The sequence below is a fragment of the Dermacentor silvarum genome, chromosome 10, assembly GCF_013339745.2.
Source record: "Dermacentor silvarum isolate Dsil-2018 chromosome 10, BIME_Dsil_1.4, whole genome shotgun sequence".
NCBI classification, from domain to species: domain Eukaryota; kingdom Metazoa; phylum Arthropoda; class Arachnida; order Ixodida; family Ixodidae; genus Dermacentor; species Dermacentor silvarum.
Window position 1 is genome coordinate 78,179,260 of NC_051163.1, and position 15,047 is coordinate 78,194,306.

The 15,047-nt window shown below is 45.6% G+C and overlaps 1 protein-coding gene across 1 annotated transcript in view; it reads left to right on the forward strand.

The window, feature by feature from the left end:
• The window catches only part of LOC119466147 (ras-related protein Rab-10-like), a 35,132-nt gene that overhangs the window by 1,511 nt on the left and 18,574 nt on the right, over positions 1–15,047 (forward strand). The window contains exons 2-4 of the mRNA XM_037726641.2: positions 2,139–2,199; positions 7,313–7,541; positions 9,665–9,766. Coding sequence (XP_037582569.1) covers positions 2,139–2,199; positions 7,313–7,541; positions 9,665–9,766 — 392 coding nt within the window. The remainder of the gene's footprint in view (positions 1–2,138; positions 2,200–7,312; positions 7,542–9,664; positions 9,767–15,047) is intronic.

The window sequence follows — 15,047 nt, forward strand, 5'->3', positions numbered from 1 at the left end:
AGGCTCAGCAACAGCTGTTCGCGACTCTGGAAGTTGGGTTTTCTGACTTCTCGCCATTTGCTACGTTTGGCGTTAGTAAAGGTTTGGGTGATAATGTCGCAGCAGGTAGTTTATATTTCTGATAGTATTGTGACATTGCGGGGAAACATGTGAAGAGTAGATATTTTCTTAGGAAACCTAGTTGGTAGTGTGTGCTGTGCTGTGGTTAGACTTTGAAGCCTCATCAGTAGTTTGGGAGTTAGTGCTACACCTTATGCAGTAGAATGTCGTTGATACGATTCTGCATAATGCGTTTTTCGAGATAATACGTGTTTTTCCAGCCATTGTCCATAAGAGCAATATATTTTCGGATGTTACGATTTCGGATGATACGTTTTATTTTCCGGTTCCCGTGAAGATCGTATAAACGAGATTTCACTGTATATAGTGATCCACCTAAAAATTCAACATTTGGCCCTGTGACATTTTCAGACATGTCCCGGGTAATTGAAGTTGATCACAATCACCGTCAACAATTCAGGATAATTCAAAACGGTTCACGCACTATTACATGCTTTATGATGAGCCAAGTTCGTGGAAGCGCCAAAGTTTGCTTCAACGCTGATGTAACGCTTGTTGGTCGAGAAACAAATTGAATGAGTTTAGTGTCCTTGACAAATTATCCAGCTACTTTCAAGTGACAGAGGCCTCATTTCGGACCAAGGGGGCCTGAAACTTTGCTGTTCATAGCAGCTGGAATAGCTTCTGCACCAAAACACTGGCAGACATTGTAGCATGGCTTCCACTGGCTGCTCCAATGCAGTGTGTGTTTTGAAAGTTTCCCAGGCCTGCATGTTTGATGGGTTTGTTGGGCTCGCTTGTTTGTTATGGATGCCATAGAAAGAAGCAGTCTTGTTACCGCTAGTAAATTTTATTTGCAGTGGCGCACCGACGGGGGGGGATTCGGGGGTTGTAACCCCCCCCCCCTGAGGCCGACTTAACCCCCCCCCCCTTTTGTTTAACCCATTTTCTTTCCTTACGCATTTCAGTACTGCAACTAAGATGTAAGACGCGCCATCGTCTGCACACTCGCAAAAAGCGCATTTTTTTGACAATTTCCCCGTGAAAAAATCGAAATTAGTGCTGTTTAGATGGTATTGGCAAACTGTCAACCCCCCCCCCCCCCCCGGCAGAGATCCTGGGTGCGCTACTGTTTATTTGTATGTAAAGTTGCGTGCTTTTACAACAAACATCTCTACAGTGAAGTAACATTTATTACGTTTGAATACATTGAAGTTTAGCGAAGGTATGTGTTGGTTGGTATCCTTTGTTATGCAGGCACTTGATTGTTTTACACGATCCTAGTATACTATAGTTTACTGTAGGGCACAAGACCCTAGTGTAATCCTATAACTAACGCTGGTTACGTCAGTGCTTGGCACATGCTGAGTAAAAAATTCCTTGGAGAAAAAGAACAATTCAATTTAGCTTGAAAGCAGCCTTGCTGGAAAGTGCTGAGCATGTCGGACTGCAGCTTTGGTTTCTGTTGGATATTTCTGTTTGGACCTGCTGCTCTGTGTGCCAACTCCTTCCTGTGCACAGTGAGCATATATGCCTGGGAACATTTTTTTCATTAATACCGAAGATATCTCTGGGTAACATGTAGAGTTTCGTTTCCTCTTTACAAATTTCTAGATAAATTAGCCAGACCTCATTTGCTTAATTGTATAAAGGTTAACATTGGGAAGGTATGCTCACTTGTACTTTAACTTATTTCCAAGTTGCACTAGTGGGCGTGGGGCGATATTATCAATGGCATTCCAACACAAACTTGTGAGGGAAAATGGATGCTTGGTCGTTCATGCTTTCGTCAGTGTCGGTCAGTTTGATACTGTTATGCTGGGCTTTCATTTAATCATACCGTGCATGTTGTTGGAAAGGAGTGTATATAATTTGTAGATATGGTAGATATACAACCTGCAACTGTGAGGGTTGCATTAAGCATGCTCAGATATACAACCTGCCACTGTGAGGGTTGCATTAAGTATGCTCAGTTCAGGTATTGACATGTTATGAATGTTATTAGGTTTATGTCAATGAGACTGCCATAATCAGAGACTGGCATACTCAGCGCTGTTTTATATTCTGTCATGTTTCAGGAATTGACTTCAAGATCAAAACCATCGAGCTGAAAGGCAAGAAAATAAAGCTCCAGATATGGTGAGTGAATATGTCCTGGCTAGCTGGCAGTTTATTTTGGCGCCTATATTTGTTGTGCTGCACATGTTGCACACTGCGGTATTCCTTACTCCTTGTCATCCTGGAATCCATTGTGCTTCTGGCATTGCAAGTATGTTATTGTCATGTCATTTGGCATTGTTCAGTAAGCACAGCTGCAGCAACTAAAGCTTGCTGCAGATTCCTTACTTTGCAGTCCTGACTGTTCCCTTTTCGTAGTTGGTGCAGCTTATTTTGGCCTTCAGAATGAACAGGTTTGAATTGCTTATGCTGTAAAATGCTCTCTACTACGCAAAGATATCGTTTATCTTTATCAAGATATTTTTTATCAAGATAGCTTTTAGAAAAATATGGCAACTTGCTGTGGGGCATGGCTGCACGCACAGTATCTAAAATTCAGGCAGATTTTTTATATGTTTCAGGAAATGTACATATAGAGAGAATTTTATCTAGGAAATATGGGGTAGGATGTACACAGGACAAGTCTGAAATACTTTTGCAGTAAAAGGCTCTCAATTCATAGATGATGTTTCTAAAAAAATATGTGAACATTGTTTCGATTTACATGGCGCCGACACTGCGACTGGCACGGGAAGCGCTCTTTATTGCGTTGCATCACTCAGACGGTCAACTCCAGTTATGTTTTTTGCTTTGCAGAAAACGGCAAAATGATTTTGTTTTCCGCAACTTGTGCAGGTTTTTTTCCACGCTGGACATTGTCTGGGTGGGTGACGTTTGTTGCAAAAGATGCATCGACGTGCAGGGCGTTCCAGAACGCGTCGTTCAAATGTGTCTGTGCCACACGTCTCCTGCGCGTCTAAAACGCGCTTCTCGACATCACACACTTTTGCTGCTTGCTCTTCTTTCTCCCAGACTTGAGTCTGAGTTGATTCAATCAAGCTCAGCAGCTTTGCAAAAGTCTGTTGCTTGTGAAAGGGTCAATTTCCTTTCCCTGCAAAGTCGAGCTTTCGGCTTCCTATCTTTTGTTCCACACACAATCTGGTCGCGTATTAGCGAGTCTCTCGGGCTTCCAAATTTGCATGTCTCTGCTTTTATCTGAACGTCTTGTAGGCATTTCTCGATTGGTTCATCCTCATGCTGGATTTGTGAACGAAAGACGTACCTTTCAAACATCTCGTGCTGCAGTGTGCAGTAGACTTCGAACTTCTGAATGATGGCATCGTAGTCCTCCTGTTGTGTTGACGTTAGGCGAAAGGTGTTGAACACATCGATGGCCTCTTGACCGGTTATGTGAAGAAACACGGCAGCCATTTACACAGTCATGTGTTCCTTGCCTGTTGCCTTGAAGTATAGGTCGACACGTGGTTTGAATTTCTTCCTATTCTCTGCCGCGTTGTCCAAGAGGATGAACGGACCAGGAGGTGAAAGCGTTTCCATCGTGCATTCTTCCAGCCTTGTTGCGATGACGTCGCATTCAGTGTTGTGGAGTGATTGGGTCGTTAAGCCTTACTGCGGTGAACTTCTGACTCCATGTTTGGATTTACATGACGCCAATACTGCGACTGGCACAGGGAGCGCTCTTTATTGGTTTGCACGCTATTTTATACTGTGCCGGTGTGACCAGCGTGGCCAGACCACGCTGCGTGGCACGCCACATATAGATACACATGTGTTATGGGCATGGCTGCATGCCCAGTATCTAAAATTGAGGCTGATTTTATACGTTTCAGGAAATGGGGATCTATGAGAGTTTTATCTGGTAAAGATGGTGTCGACATACACTAGACGTTATAGATGTGAAGAACAGCACTAGTAGGACATCTTGTGACATTGTGTTCCACCAAAGCACATTGAACTTTTATTGCACTGATTCAAGATTATCAGATTCTCGAATGTTCATACATAGCAGAACAATATGAAACACCAGCGATTGTTATTAGCAGTAGGGATACATGACGTCTCCAAACCATTTTTGTATGTCGTGGTAATCCATTCAAACTTGACATACTGAGCCAATACTGAGGCACACTGGTTTTGGATTTAAAGTATGAAGTAGTGTTTTTTTTAGGTGTGGAGAGAGAGAGAGAAAAAAGGTAAAGGAAAGACAGGGAGGTTAACCAGAGGTTATCGCCGGTTGGCTACCCTGTACCGGGGGAGGGGTAAAGGGATGCGATAGGAGAGAGAGAGAAAAATAAGTGAAAATAAAGAATAAACAAAAAGGAAGGAAACAAGAAGATCACACACGCACACAAAACAGAACTGTTTCTGTGGGCACTGTCATGAAGTCCGCGAAGGCGTTCTCGTGTTGCATAGTCTGAACGTTCCGTCCTAAGTAACACAATGCAGAGTCACAATTTGTCACTGAGTCCGGTGTCTTTCAAGGTGTGGAAGCACCTTATGCGCTTGGGCTGTTGGCGTCTCCTGTCGTCTTCGTCACGGTAAAGCAAGCGGCTCCCGCTCGGCACGCGCTCGTGCCACTGCTCCCGCGTTCGTTGTCGTCGTCGTCTTCCACAGGTGGCTGCGTTGCCATTTATCATTCCAGCATACAATTTCATTTCTCTTCTGTCGTCGTAATGGGGAGGCCGTATTTACGGAGTTATGAGCCATTGATTAAGGCAGTGTGAGCCATTAGCGGTGCATCACTTGCATGCTTCGCACCTCCCTAGGTTTCACGTTAGTGGAGCTGCATTTCGCTCAATGGGTCATTTGACACTTACGCATAATATTTAATTCACCGCTCAAACCGAGCCTACGACTTTACTCGTGCTAACTAATAATTTCAGCTGCGCACTGGAAAATCCGAGAACACTACGGCTGGGGCCAAATTTTTTTGCATCTTATTTACTTGATTGTGAATGTTTTTTCTTCATGTTGCCTGTGGCTTTCTAGTATCAATTTATCTCTGTTTGCAATGAAGCAATGCAATTTTCATCTTGAATAGGCAATATTTTGCTATTCGATTTTACTTCTTTGTGTGGGGCACGCCTTAGTGCGGTGTTCACTTGCACTGTGGATGGGGAGATACCTGGTAAATATCACAAAGATGAATGCACAGATTATATAACATGCATCCGAGTGTATAATTAGCCTCTACTCATGACCTTCGTCCCTGATTTATACAACCTTGCACAATACTGCTTGCAGCAATACTTGTAATTTTGCCCAAATGACCTTACCCTGTAAATAGCTGTTTCCATGAGTGTGACAGAAACTAATTGTATCAACTTTTATTGCATCTAATGTAAACGACGTAATTCGCAAAGAAAGTGTGTCATATCAAATGCGCGAAATAGAGGCAGTTTGAGATAGAGAATGCACATTTCAGCGGCGCATGTAAACAGAGGTGTGTTGTATTGGGAATTATGGGAAAATATTTGCTGCAGGACGACAACCGGCCAACCAACCAGAGGCGGCTGCTGCCGCATTGCGGGACATCAAAACAAACAAGGCGGCTTACGAAGCAGGCCGCAAGGGATTTCTTTTCACTCATGCGTACATAACTTGCATTGAAACGCTCTTCTTTATCAACAATGTATCTGAGTTACTTGATTTGTGGCATCAACATAAACAAATACACTTTGTAGAGATAGAAGCCGAGATGGCTGCGCTCGGCTATCACTTGCATACACGCTGGGAAATCTTAACATTCTGATACAATATGGTACTTCTATGCAGCAAAATAAACGTCACATAAATTTGTCCACTCCAGCAAATGAAGGAGAACCCGATAGAATATAGCCGACATCCTGTAGGTACTTTTGGTGCATTTTACAACACAGCAAAAGTAGGCTTATCGAAAGTGAGAGTGCTAACTTTTAAATATGAAACTAGGTGGTGTTAGTTTTCTGGACAGGGAAATGCGGATTCATGTAAACGGTGGCGTATGAGTATATGTCAATTCGGCTAATGACAAAAGACGGAGCACCAGTAAGTGTTGTACAGTGTGGCTTCATGAATTGCCATGTAGTTACGCTGCGGCATAAAATTTGCATATAAACCTGCGCCCTCACTTTTTACTTGGTTTTGAGATTTCTGGTGAAAGGAGTACACGCAGAAATAGATCGTACCTTCCTCCAATTTTGGGTTTGTTAAAGTGAGGAACATGAGTGCATGTGTCACTTTCTGTTCTTAAAGACATCTGCAGGTTCTAAAAGGTGACTTAGAGAAAATTGCAGTTCATTCAGCTTTAGCTTTGAGGTGTAAACTGAACAAAATGCTAAGGTGGTACACCCATGATGAAAGGGCTGTAGACCAGGGGTTATGCAAAAAAAAATTTTTTTTTGGTGATGACTCTGCATTCCCTATATGAGGGCATCAATGAAACTAGGGTGAGACTTGCTCTAAAAATGTAACTTGATTTGTTTTGCTGTACAGAGCTACATAATATTTCTGAAGGTCTTGCAGTAGGTTTCTTTTTTTCCTTGTACGAATCAAATGTCGCTCATTTGATTGTTCATTGTGACATCTGGTAGTACTTCCCTGATGTACATCCTGTTCCAGCTTCCTGTTTCAGCTTCACGCCGGGCAACAAGTTACAAATTTTATATTTCCAGAACCGAGTGATCTATCAACAAAAACGAGCAATCTGGTCGTGCGACGGCCTGTTTCATCGCTCGAAGCCATTGTGCACAAAATTGCAGACATTGGTTTGGACTTTATTTTGTGACAACCTGTACACCTGCACTGGTACAACCAAAAAGAAGTGGCATTTTTAGTGTTAGTGGGCAGTATCACATTATTTTCCGTCCAGGTTACAAGGGCTTCGTTTTTTTCATTAGAAAGTTTCCCGAGTAGATGCTTTGGATGAGGCATTCCGCTTGTTTTGGATTGTTTTTCAAGAGACTTTCTGTTTATTTAGGACCTCTTCTCAAACATCTCTCCACTTGGTGACAGAGCTTCATTAGGCCTCATTGACTTTCTGACTGACCAACTGCCGATGGAACGCATTATATCCTAGTTGGCAGTCATTTCCTCTCTGTGACAGTGTCCAGTGCATTGTCTCCTTTCCTGCTGCCGCTTAAGAAGTGGTGAAAAATGTTATGCTTTCACCTCTGCTCACTAGTATGTTAGCTACAGTGTGTAATAGTGTTGACCAGGTTCATCAGTTAACGTGCCTTTGTTCTTCACATTGCAGGGACACAGCAGGCCAGGAGCGTTTCCACACCATCACGACCTCGTACTACCGGGGCGCCATGGGCATCATGCTGGTGTACGACATAACCAATACCAAGAGCTTTGACAACATTGCAAAGTGGCTGCGGTACATCGACGAGCACGCGAACGAGGACGTTGAGAAGATGATCCTGGGCAACAAGTGCGATATGGAGGACAAGCGCCTCATTTCCAGGGAGCGAGGCGAGGCGGTAAGTTCACAGTTATTACTTGCTTTGTACACATATAACACAAGGACACGAAGCACTGCAAGCCTAAAACAAGCATCACTGCAGAGCATGCTGCATGTGAAATCAGTGTGGCACAGGGCTCTATCATTATCATGCTGTCACACAAGCAGCCTCACCTTGGTTGAGCTTAGCCACATTCGCCGGATTTAACTCAAGTTTGTGAGCCACAGCATGCAAATACGATTGGTGGAGGAAGGACTGCAGTTCCCAACATTGCATTTACTGCAGTGAAGGCTGCATGTGAAACCCAGGTTCCTGTGTTATGTAGTGGCTTCTTTGAGACAGCGTGCGTGGCAGCACAGGGCTGCTGTCTTGGTGATACGTCATCTGCCACCTTCAGCTTAGAGTGTGCAGCTTTATGCTTGCAGTTTCATGGGTGGTTATCAGTCAGTGTTGTGGGGTGACGTATTAATCTACTGTGAGCAGCGCTTTCACCTGTATACAATTGTGGACTGATAATTCGGAGCTAGATAGGGCCATCTAGAAGTATGAATAATTGCATTTTCTGGCAAATATACACAATAGCAGATTTGCCATAAAATTCATGTTTTTATTCCACAAGTAACAAAAAAAAAAACACAATTGGCAGTTTCGTCCGAAGGTGAAGCATTGAAAGGGATAGCATGGTTTAGTGCTTCGCTGAAGACGTCTCGGAATGCAGGTGTGATAAGGAGTGCCACCAGTGACGTTTGCAGGCGTTGCACCTCGATAGTGCACGACATTAGGCCGGCAAAAATAAAAATGAAACATTTGGTGTTTGTCAGCATCCAAAGAAAGGATTGCATAGATTTAGCTTGATCTAAGATTTAGCTTGAGATACCGCCAGAGCATGTACACAGCTGCTCAGCAGGAACACTAATGTGTGCTCGCACAGCACTCATGTCAGCAACTGAGTGGAGCGGGACAGTGTGTCCACTTGGCTTTGTCGCTTTGCAGCCAAATGCATTGCATGTCTCTGGAGACCTAACCCTCCACACACGGGTCGTGTGTAAGGTGACATGGCAGGTGGTTAGCAGGAGACAGCTCTACGGCAGCGTCAATGGCAATGGTGCGAAAGTGCCTTGAACATCTCTATAATTGCTTTTGCAATAAAAAGCCTGTCAATATGTGGCTGCCAAAGAAGCCTTGAAATATAGTAAAATCACACAGAAGACAAAAAAAAAAAGTCTGAAATATGCAATCGTTAAATTGGCCTAATGGACCATGAAAACAACACACAATTACCTGCAGCATCAACATGCCGTTATTTAGCGACACCATTCGTGAACTGCAGTGGCACGAGTTTCGCAACTTCCTTTCCAGTGTAGCATCAGTGGCTGTGAGATTTGTGCGTCTTTTATCTGAATAGATGTGAATAATTGGTTGTCAGTGAGCCAGCTGGCAGCTAATCATCCATCATGGTGTAGTCAAGTTTGATGAGAGTGCTTGGGTTATAGTGTAGTAGAAACATCATTCATCCTATGGGTTTTTGGCTTCCATGACGTTTGTCACTTTACACACTTCTCACCGAGCCAGAATGAAATTACTGTTTGCCATCTCTGCCGTCCAGGAGCGCCAGTTGTGCCAAATTGTGCCAAAAGCAGTCTTCTGTGTCATTTCACTCCAAAACGCATTCAAAATGGAAAAGTGCTCGTGGAGCTAGATTTGGATGAACCTTAAGGAAACCCAGGTGGTCAAAATTGATATGAACCCTTCACTATGGTGTCTCATGGCCTGCATTGCTTTAGAACAATCCCATAATTTGATAACACGTTTTTTGGCTTACCTAAAGAGCAGTCTCAAGAGTAGCACACTGACCCATGGTGACCACAGCTTGCATCGCCTGACAACAGCTGCCTACTCTTAGTTATCGTAGTAGATGTCACTGATTTAGACTTTTCAAGTCCATGCGCAAGTAAGGTGCATGTTCTGTAAGAACTTGTAAACGCATAGGTGATGTCTTTCTCAGCACTTGGACATGGTGTAGTTGGGCAATTAAAGGTAGTATCATGATACTGCTAAAGGGGTGAACCTTACTTGGCAATGTTACCTCTGCATTTTTGTCTCTCCTCTCTGACATGAGGTTTTCCTTTTCATCTTCGTAGGTGGCGATAGACCACAATATTCGCTTCATGGAGACAAGTGCGAAGACAAATGTCAACATTGAGCGGGCCTTCACGGAGCTTGCCGAAGCCATCTTAAATAAGGTAAATATTTTTGCAGGCTACTTCTTTCTTTGCGGCCAATAAATGTAGCATTACATAACCAGTAAATATGCAGCTATAACATGACCTGTACGAAAAGAGTGGACAAAGTGTATTTTCACTTAGCTGTATCATGCGCGTTGACCTGGCATTGGGGTCAGAAGAGCTGTGTGTATTGACAAATTACTCGTATAAGCAGGGCTGCATTAAGCCACATGACAGTTTGAGCATCTTTAGACCTAAATGCACGAAACCAGGAACATCTTTCATTGGTTAGCCCACCTGCAGTGGTCTCACACACTCACCCAATGCCAATGTCACCCAAAATCTCATGTGCGCAAACGTTCGATTCTCGATTTGCAACGCTTGGACGACAGTCGCCAGCGATAGTGAACTTAAAACATGTTCACCATGACGCATTACCTGCTGTATAGCTGTAGCCGATTTCCGTGCACAAAAGCATGGCCTTCGAGATTAGCTCCCGGTAACGCGGAGAAGCTGCCGGTAGGGGGTGCGAATTCACTGTCGCCATCGAATCCAATTCAAGTACAGGGTGTCTACCAACCGGGAAAACCGGGAAAACAGGGAATTCTCAGGGATTTTGAATATTCTGGAAAAACTCAGGGAAAACTCAGGGAATTCGTGCCTCTATCAGGGAAAATTACTGTAGGGATGGGCGAATATAGGGTATTGTCGAATATTTAATTGAATAATTCTATGTTCGTTATTCGCTTCGATTCGAATTCATGGATTCAATATTTTCGAATTATTCAGCGCTCCCGAATAGGCAGCCAAAAGCCACGGACGGTCGGTACACATCTCGGAGGCTATGCTTCACGTCATGGCTGCTATACATCAACCATAAATCTCGAAGGCTATATATTTTTACATTAAAGAGCCTGAAATGTGCGACGCAGAAGAGCAGAAACGGCGCTAGCGCATAACCGAAACGCAGCGGTGGAGTCCGTAAAGCCATAGTCAGCAGCGGATATCGTATGTGAATGACAGCAACGACGGAACGCTTCGTGCCTATTTGTGCCTTTATTGCGTTTACCGCCGCGCATAACAACGCGTTGGCCGCGGGATTTCATAGTCGCCACCCATCATCGCGTCGATAGCTGCCGCGGTTTCTTTCGCAGCGGTTTCGTTTAGTTTCGTTTTGACTCAATACGCACGTCGGCCGCGTGCCTAAAGAGCTGCGTAGTGGCCATCCATGATCGCATAGATTGCAACCGCGATTTCGTCTGAAGTTGTTGCAGTGAACGGTAGTTTCGTTCTGATGACTCGGTGCGTGCGTCGGCCGGGTACGGCCACACTAGCGGCAAGTTGCCACGCGTCAGCGCCTTGCCGCGAAGTCCACCGTGGCAATCGCGTCTCGCCGCGCGGCAGCGCGATATGATCTCGCGCGCTCTCGGAACGCGGAATCACCGTGAGCGAAAAGGGTGCGATCGGACAGCGTCCAGAAATCCCTCTATAGAACCGCGAGAGACGACAATCGTCGACTGATAACCCGGCGCGGAGCGGCGGAGGTCCGGTTGCCATTGGCTCCGTGACGTCACCCTCGTCGCTCTCGGCACCCTCGGCAAGCCGTAAAACCCCCGATTCCTGCCGCTTTTGCCACGCGCGTCATGATGCGTTGCCGCTCGCGGCATGACGCGGGCGTTTTTGCCGCTATCGTGGCCATACTCTTAAGCACCGCAAAGTCGCCGTTCATAATCGTGTCGATAGCGGCCGCGGTTGCGACAAAGAGTTGTTTCGGTTTGACTCGGGGCAAAGCTGTCGAGGATGAAGCGCACCGGCTACATCACGATGGACGTGCGATCCGTTGGTGTTGAGCTTACTGGCGAAAAAATTATCGGGATGTGCGCGCGGTAGTGCAAAGCGTGTCGGAAATGATGGCGCGCGCCGCGGCCGTGCTGCGAAGGAAGTCGCGAGGCCTCGATCGCCGCTGCGAGAGCCACTCAGTCGCGAGATAACGAGAATTGCAGCTTCCGCACTGCTTTTGTGCTAAATAGCGAAAGTATTTGCTCATACATTATACTAATAAAATCGTGCTGACGTAGTAAGCATTTGCTTATTGTTTTCTGCATACCCTGATAATTCGGACATTTTTTTAAATCCCGTGAAATTCGAATTAACTAGGTTTTACTGTAATATGTGATATATACTGCTCAAACTGTTCGATTCGAAATTATTTGACCAAATCACTATTCGCTTCGAACCTCAAATCCACTATTCGCCCGTCCCTAAATTAGCTGTAATTTCATTGAAAGGGAACGAAAGTTTGCGGTAATGGAGGGAGGGAGGGAGGGGAGGCGACGTTTAGCTGCGGCACCAAATGCATATTTATATAAAAATGTGGTGAGGCGAGAAGGTGGTAAAGACTTCGGACGCTGCTCGACGAGTGTCCCGTTCTGATCTCGTCGAAAACTTCCGAGCCGCCCCCAGAGGCACAGGCAACAGTCACCAGCGCCGTGCGCGTTCGGTGCGAACGCGGGCAAAACGCCGACGGCGTCGACAACAGTTCGGCGCATTGCTGGTGCTGCTGCATGTCTGAGTTTATACAGCTGATAAAACTACTATCCTTACTCCGTATAGCTAGCTCTCTACTAATTTGCTATCGCAATTGATGCTTCGCCTTTCGGGTGAAATTGCGACATTTTTTTTAACATGCTTACGAAAGAGTGACAGCATCAGGCAACATGGTGTCAGTCCATCTTGATGTAAAAGAAAGTTCCGTTTCACTTAGGGAATTTAGCAAAATCACTCAGGGAAAACCTGGAAAACTCAGGGAATCTGAAAATGTCAACTTGGTAGACACCCTGAAGTAGTAACCGCACAGAAGCACATTTTATTGCTATATTATTGCGAAGCACATTTATGCCATCACTGTGGACGTCGTTTTGAGGTTCCGTGTAAAGTCCAACCACTGCAACATCGTCATCATGCGCCGTACGCTGTATGTTGAGTAAAAGCTTGCGAGGGTCAGCCGACTCAATCTCGGCCGCACGAGGGAGAACGGGGGACGGAAGCGCGCTTCTGTGGCGCGGGAGGCACGGTGGGGGAGGCGAGAAAAGGAGGAGTTTACTTCGGCGGTGGCCGCGTGGGAGCCGTATCTTGAAAGCGATCTGCAACGTGGAAAAAGTGCGTGCCCGCGCAGGCCTCATCTTCAAAGCGATCTGCAGACAAAGTGCAACTAGTGCTGGTAGCTTCGTATGCGCTGTGCTTTCAACGTCTAGTTGGCGTTCAAGCGAGAGACAGCACGCTCGCTGCTGCTACTGCGCCTCCTCCCTACAGCGTTTTGAGAGCGAATTTCTGCGGTCATCGAGCAAGATGTGCTCATGTTTACCTGTGCATGTGTTACACCGTGCTTGTTAATTTAGTTAGTAAGCGGGGCCTCATAGACAAACTGGCTCGTGGCCTTATTGAGTTCGAAAATGCCGTCGTCGCGGCAAGGCCGCTACGGCGGCAAGTGAAGATCACCGATTTTTTTTGCTGCCTACCAGAAAATCAAGCCTGTTTGAGTGCATGTGTTTGAGAGCATCGTGACGTAGTTCTTTTCTGGCCGGTAAGTAGCCGCTTAACTGGCATTGGCGGTTAATTCATACATCGTTTAGTGCGTACCTAAACGTTCCCAACTGACTATGTATTAACGAGGTTTGCCTGGTACAGCAAAATAAGGCAGTATAAAAAAACGTTCCCAACTGACTATGTATTAACGAGGTTTGCCTGGTACAGCAAAATAAGGCAGTATACGAGTACATCACTGTTAAATTTGACTTAGTTTACAGCTTTTCTCTTCAGCGTTTTCGCAGTTACAAAACTGTACCTGTAGAACCTTTGCTGACTCAGTATCTGTTCAACAAAAAACAAACTCCGGACTACTTGGCGCAGTAACATATGTGCAGAAGCTCCGTCCCCGTAGCTCTTCTTTCATTGCCACAGAAAGTTGTCTGCAAGTGTACCATATAGACTCGTGTAAAGGCTGCACCCGTGTAAGGGTTGCACCTCTAACTTGGCTGCACAAAATTATGAAAAAAGAATTTCCAATGGACAACCAATCTCGTTCAGTGCCTGATGCCACGCACACATTGGCAAATTTTCGCGGACTGCGTACTTCCGCATGCCACTACTAGATGGCGAGAGGTGCACGTTGACCTCTGATGCAATGGTACTTCCGAGGGTCTGGGGTGTGCACAAGATGTCAGCTGCACCGGCACCATTTTGACCAAAATGCCCAGTCCTGTGGAAGCACCTCACCAAAATTGTGAAAAAATTAAGTGCGGCCCTTACACAAGTGGCTCGCAAGAGAATAATGGGGCATGCAAAATGTTGCCACCTCATTATGCACTATCTTGCCCTCTACCTGACTATAATCTGATGAAAACCAAAATTCTCCTACTGCGTCCATGTGGGATCAAGCTCGTCCCTCCCCAGCTATATGCAGTTTGAGGCTGGGCACGCCAACCACTGGGCTGCCACGCCACTTCCATGTTTGTCAGTTTGTGTGGTGTTTGTATCATGCATCACACAGGCTCTTATACTCACCAACTCTGTGCTAATGTGCCAGTCAGTAACGGAGAGTCAGTCACGTGATTCAGAAAACGGATGTTGACTCGCCCATTATGCACCACTGATCCTTCTGTGAAGTTTCCATTCAGTCTACATGTTGCGGAGGGCAGTCACAGTCAGGAGTAATAATATCTGGAGTAATAAAACAACTTTTAGTACTTTTTGACCATATATTATTATTTCGTGGCTGTGACCATAGTACTTTTCAAATGTTAAAAGGGGCCCTGAACCACCCCTCGGGCTTGTTGAAATAACATAGTCCGTGGGTAGCACACGCCGCTGTGAACATCTCGACCAAGTTTTGCTGTTGTACGCGGTGTGTGGAGTTGCAAGCGGAGTGCGAAGTCACCTTTCTCTCGAACGCTGTCTTTTCAACAGAAGCCATGATCCCCTACTCTTTTCTGGATACTTTATTTCATTATAAAGCGGATTCCCATTCATGGCTGCTATTGGTAGCTGCGGTTGGCTACGTAGCATAGATACTGCAGCCGCCGCGGGGTGCAGCTAACGAGTTCACTGGCTAATCGCACTGCGGCTCGCTGAGGACAACCACGTTTGGCTTACGTTTAGCGTGTCATAGACACCAAAATCGGAAGTCGTGGCGTCTACGTTAACATCCAAAATGAAATTTGAACTGCGCACCACGGTGACATTTAGAAGGTGGAGCATTGCGGGCACGCCCCACTCCGCCGTAGCCTTCGCAGTGCAAGGC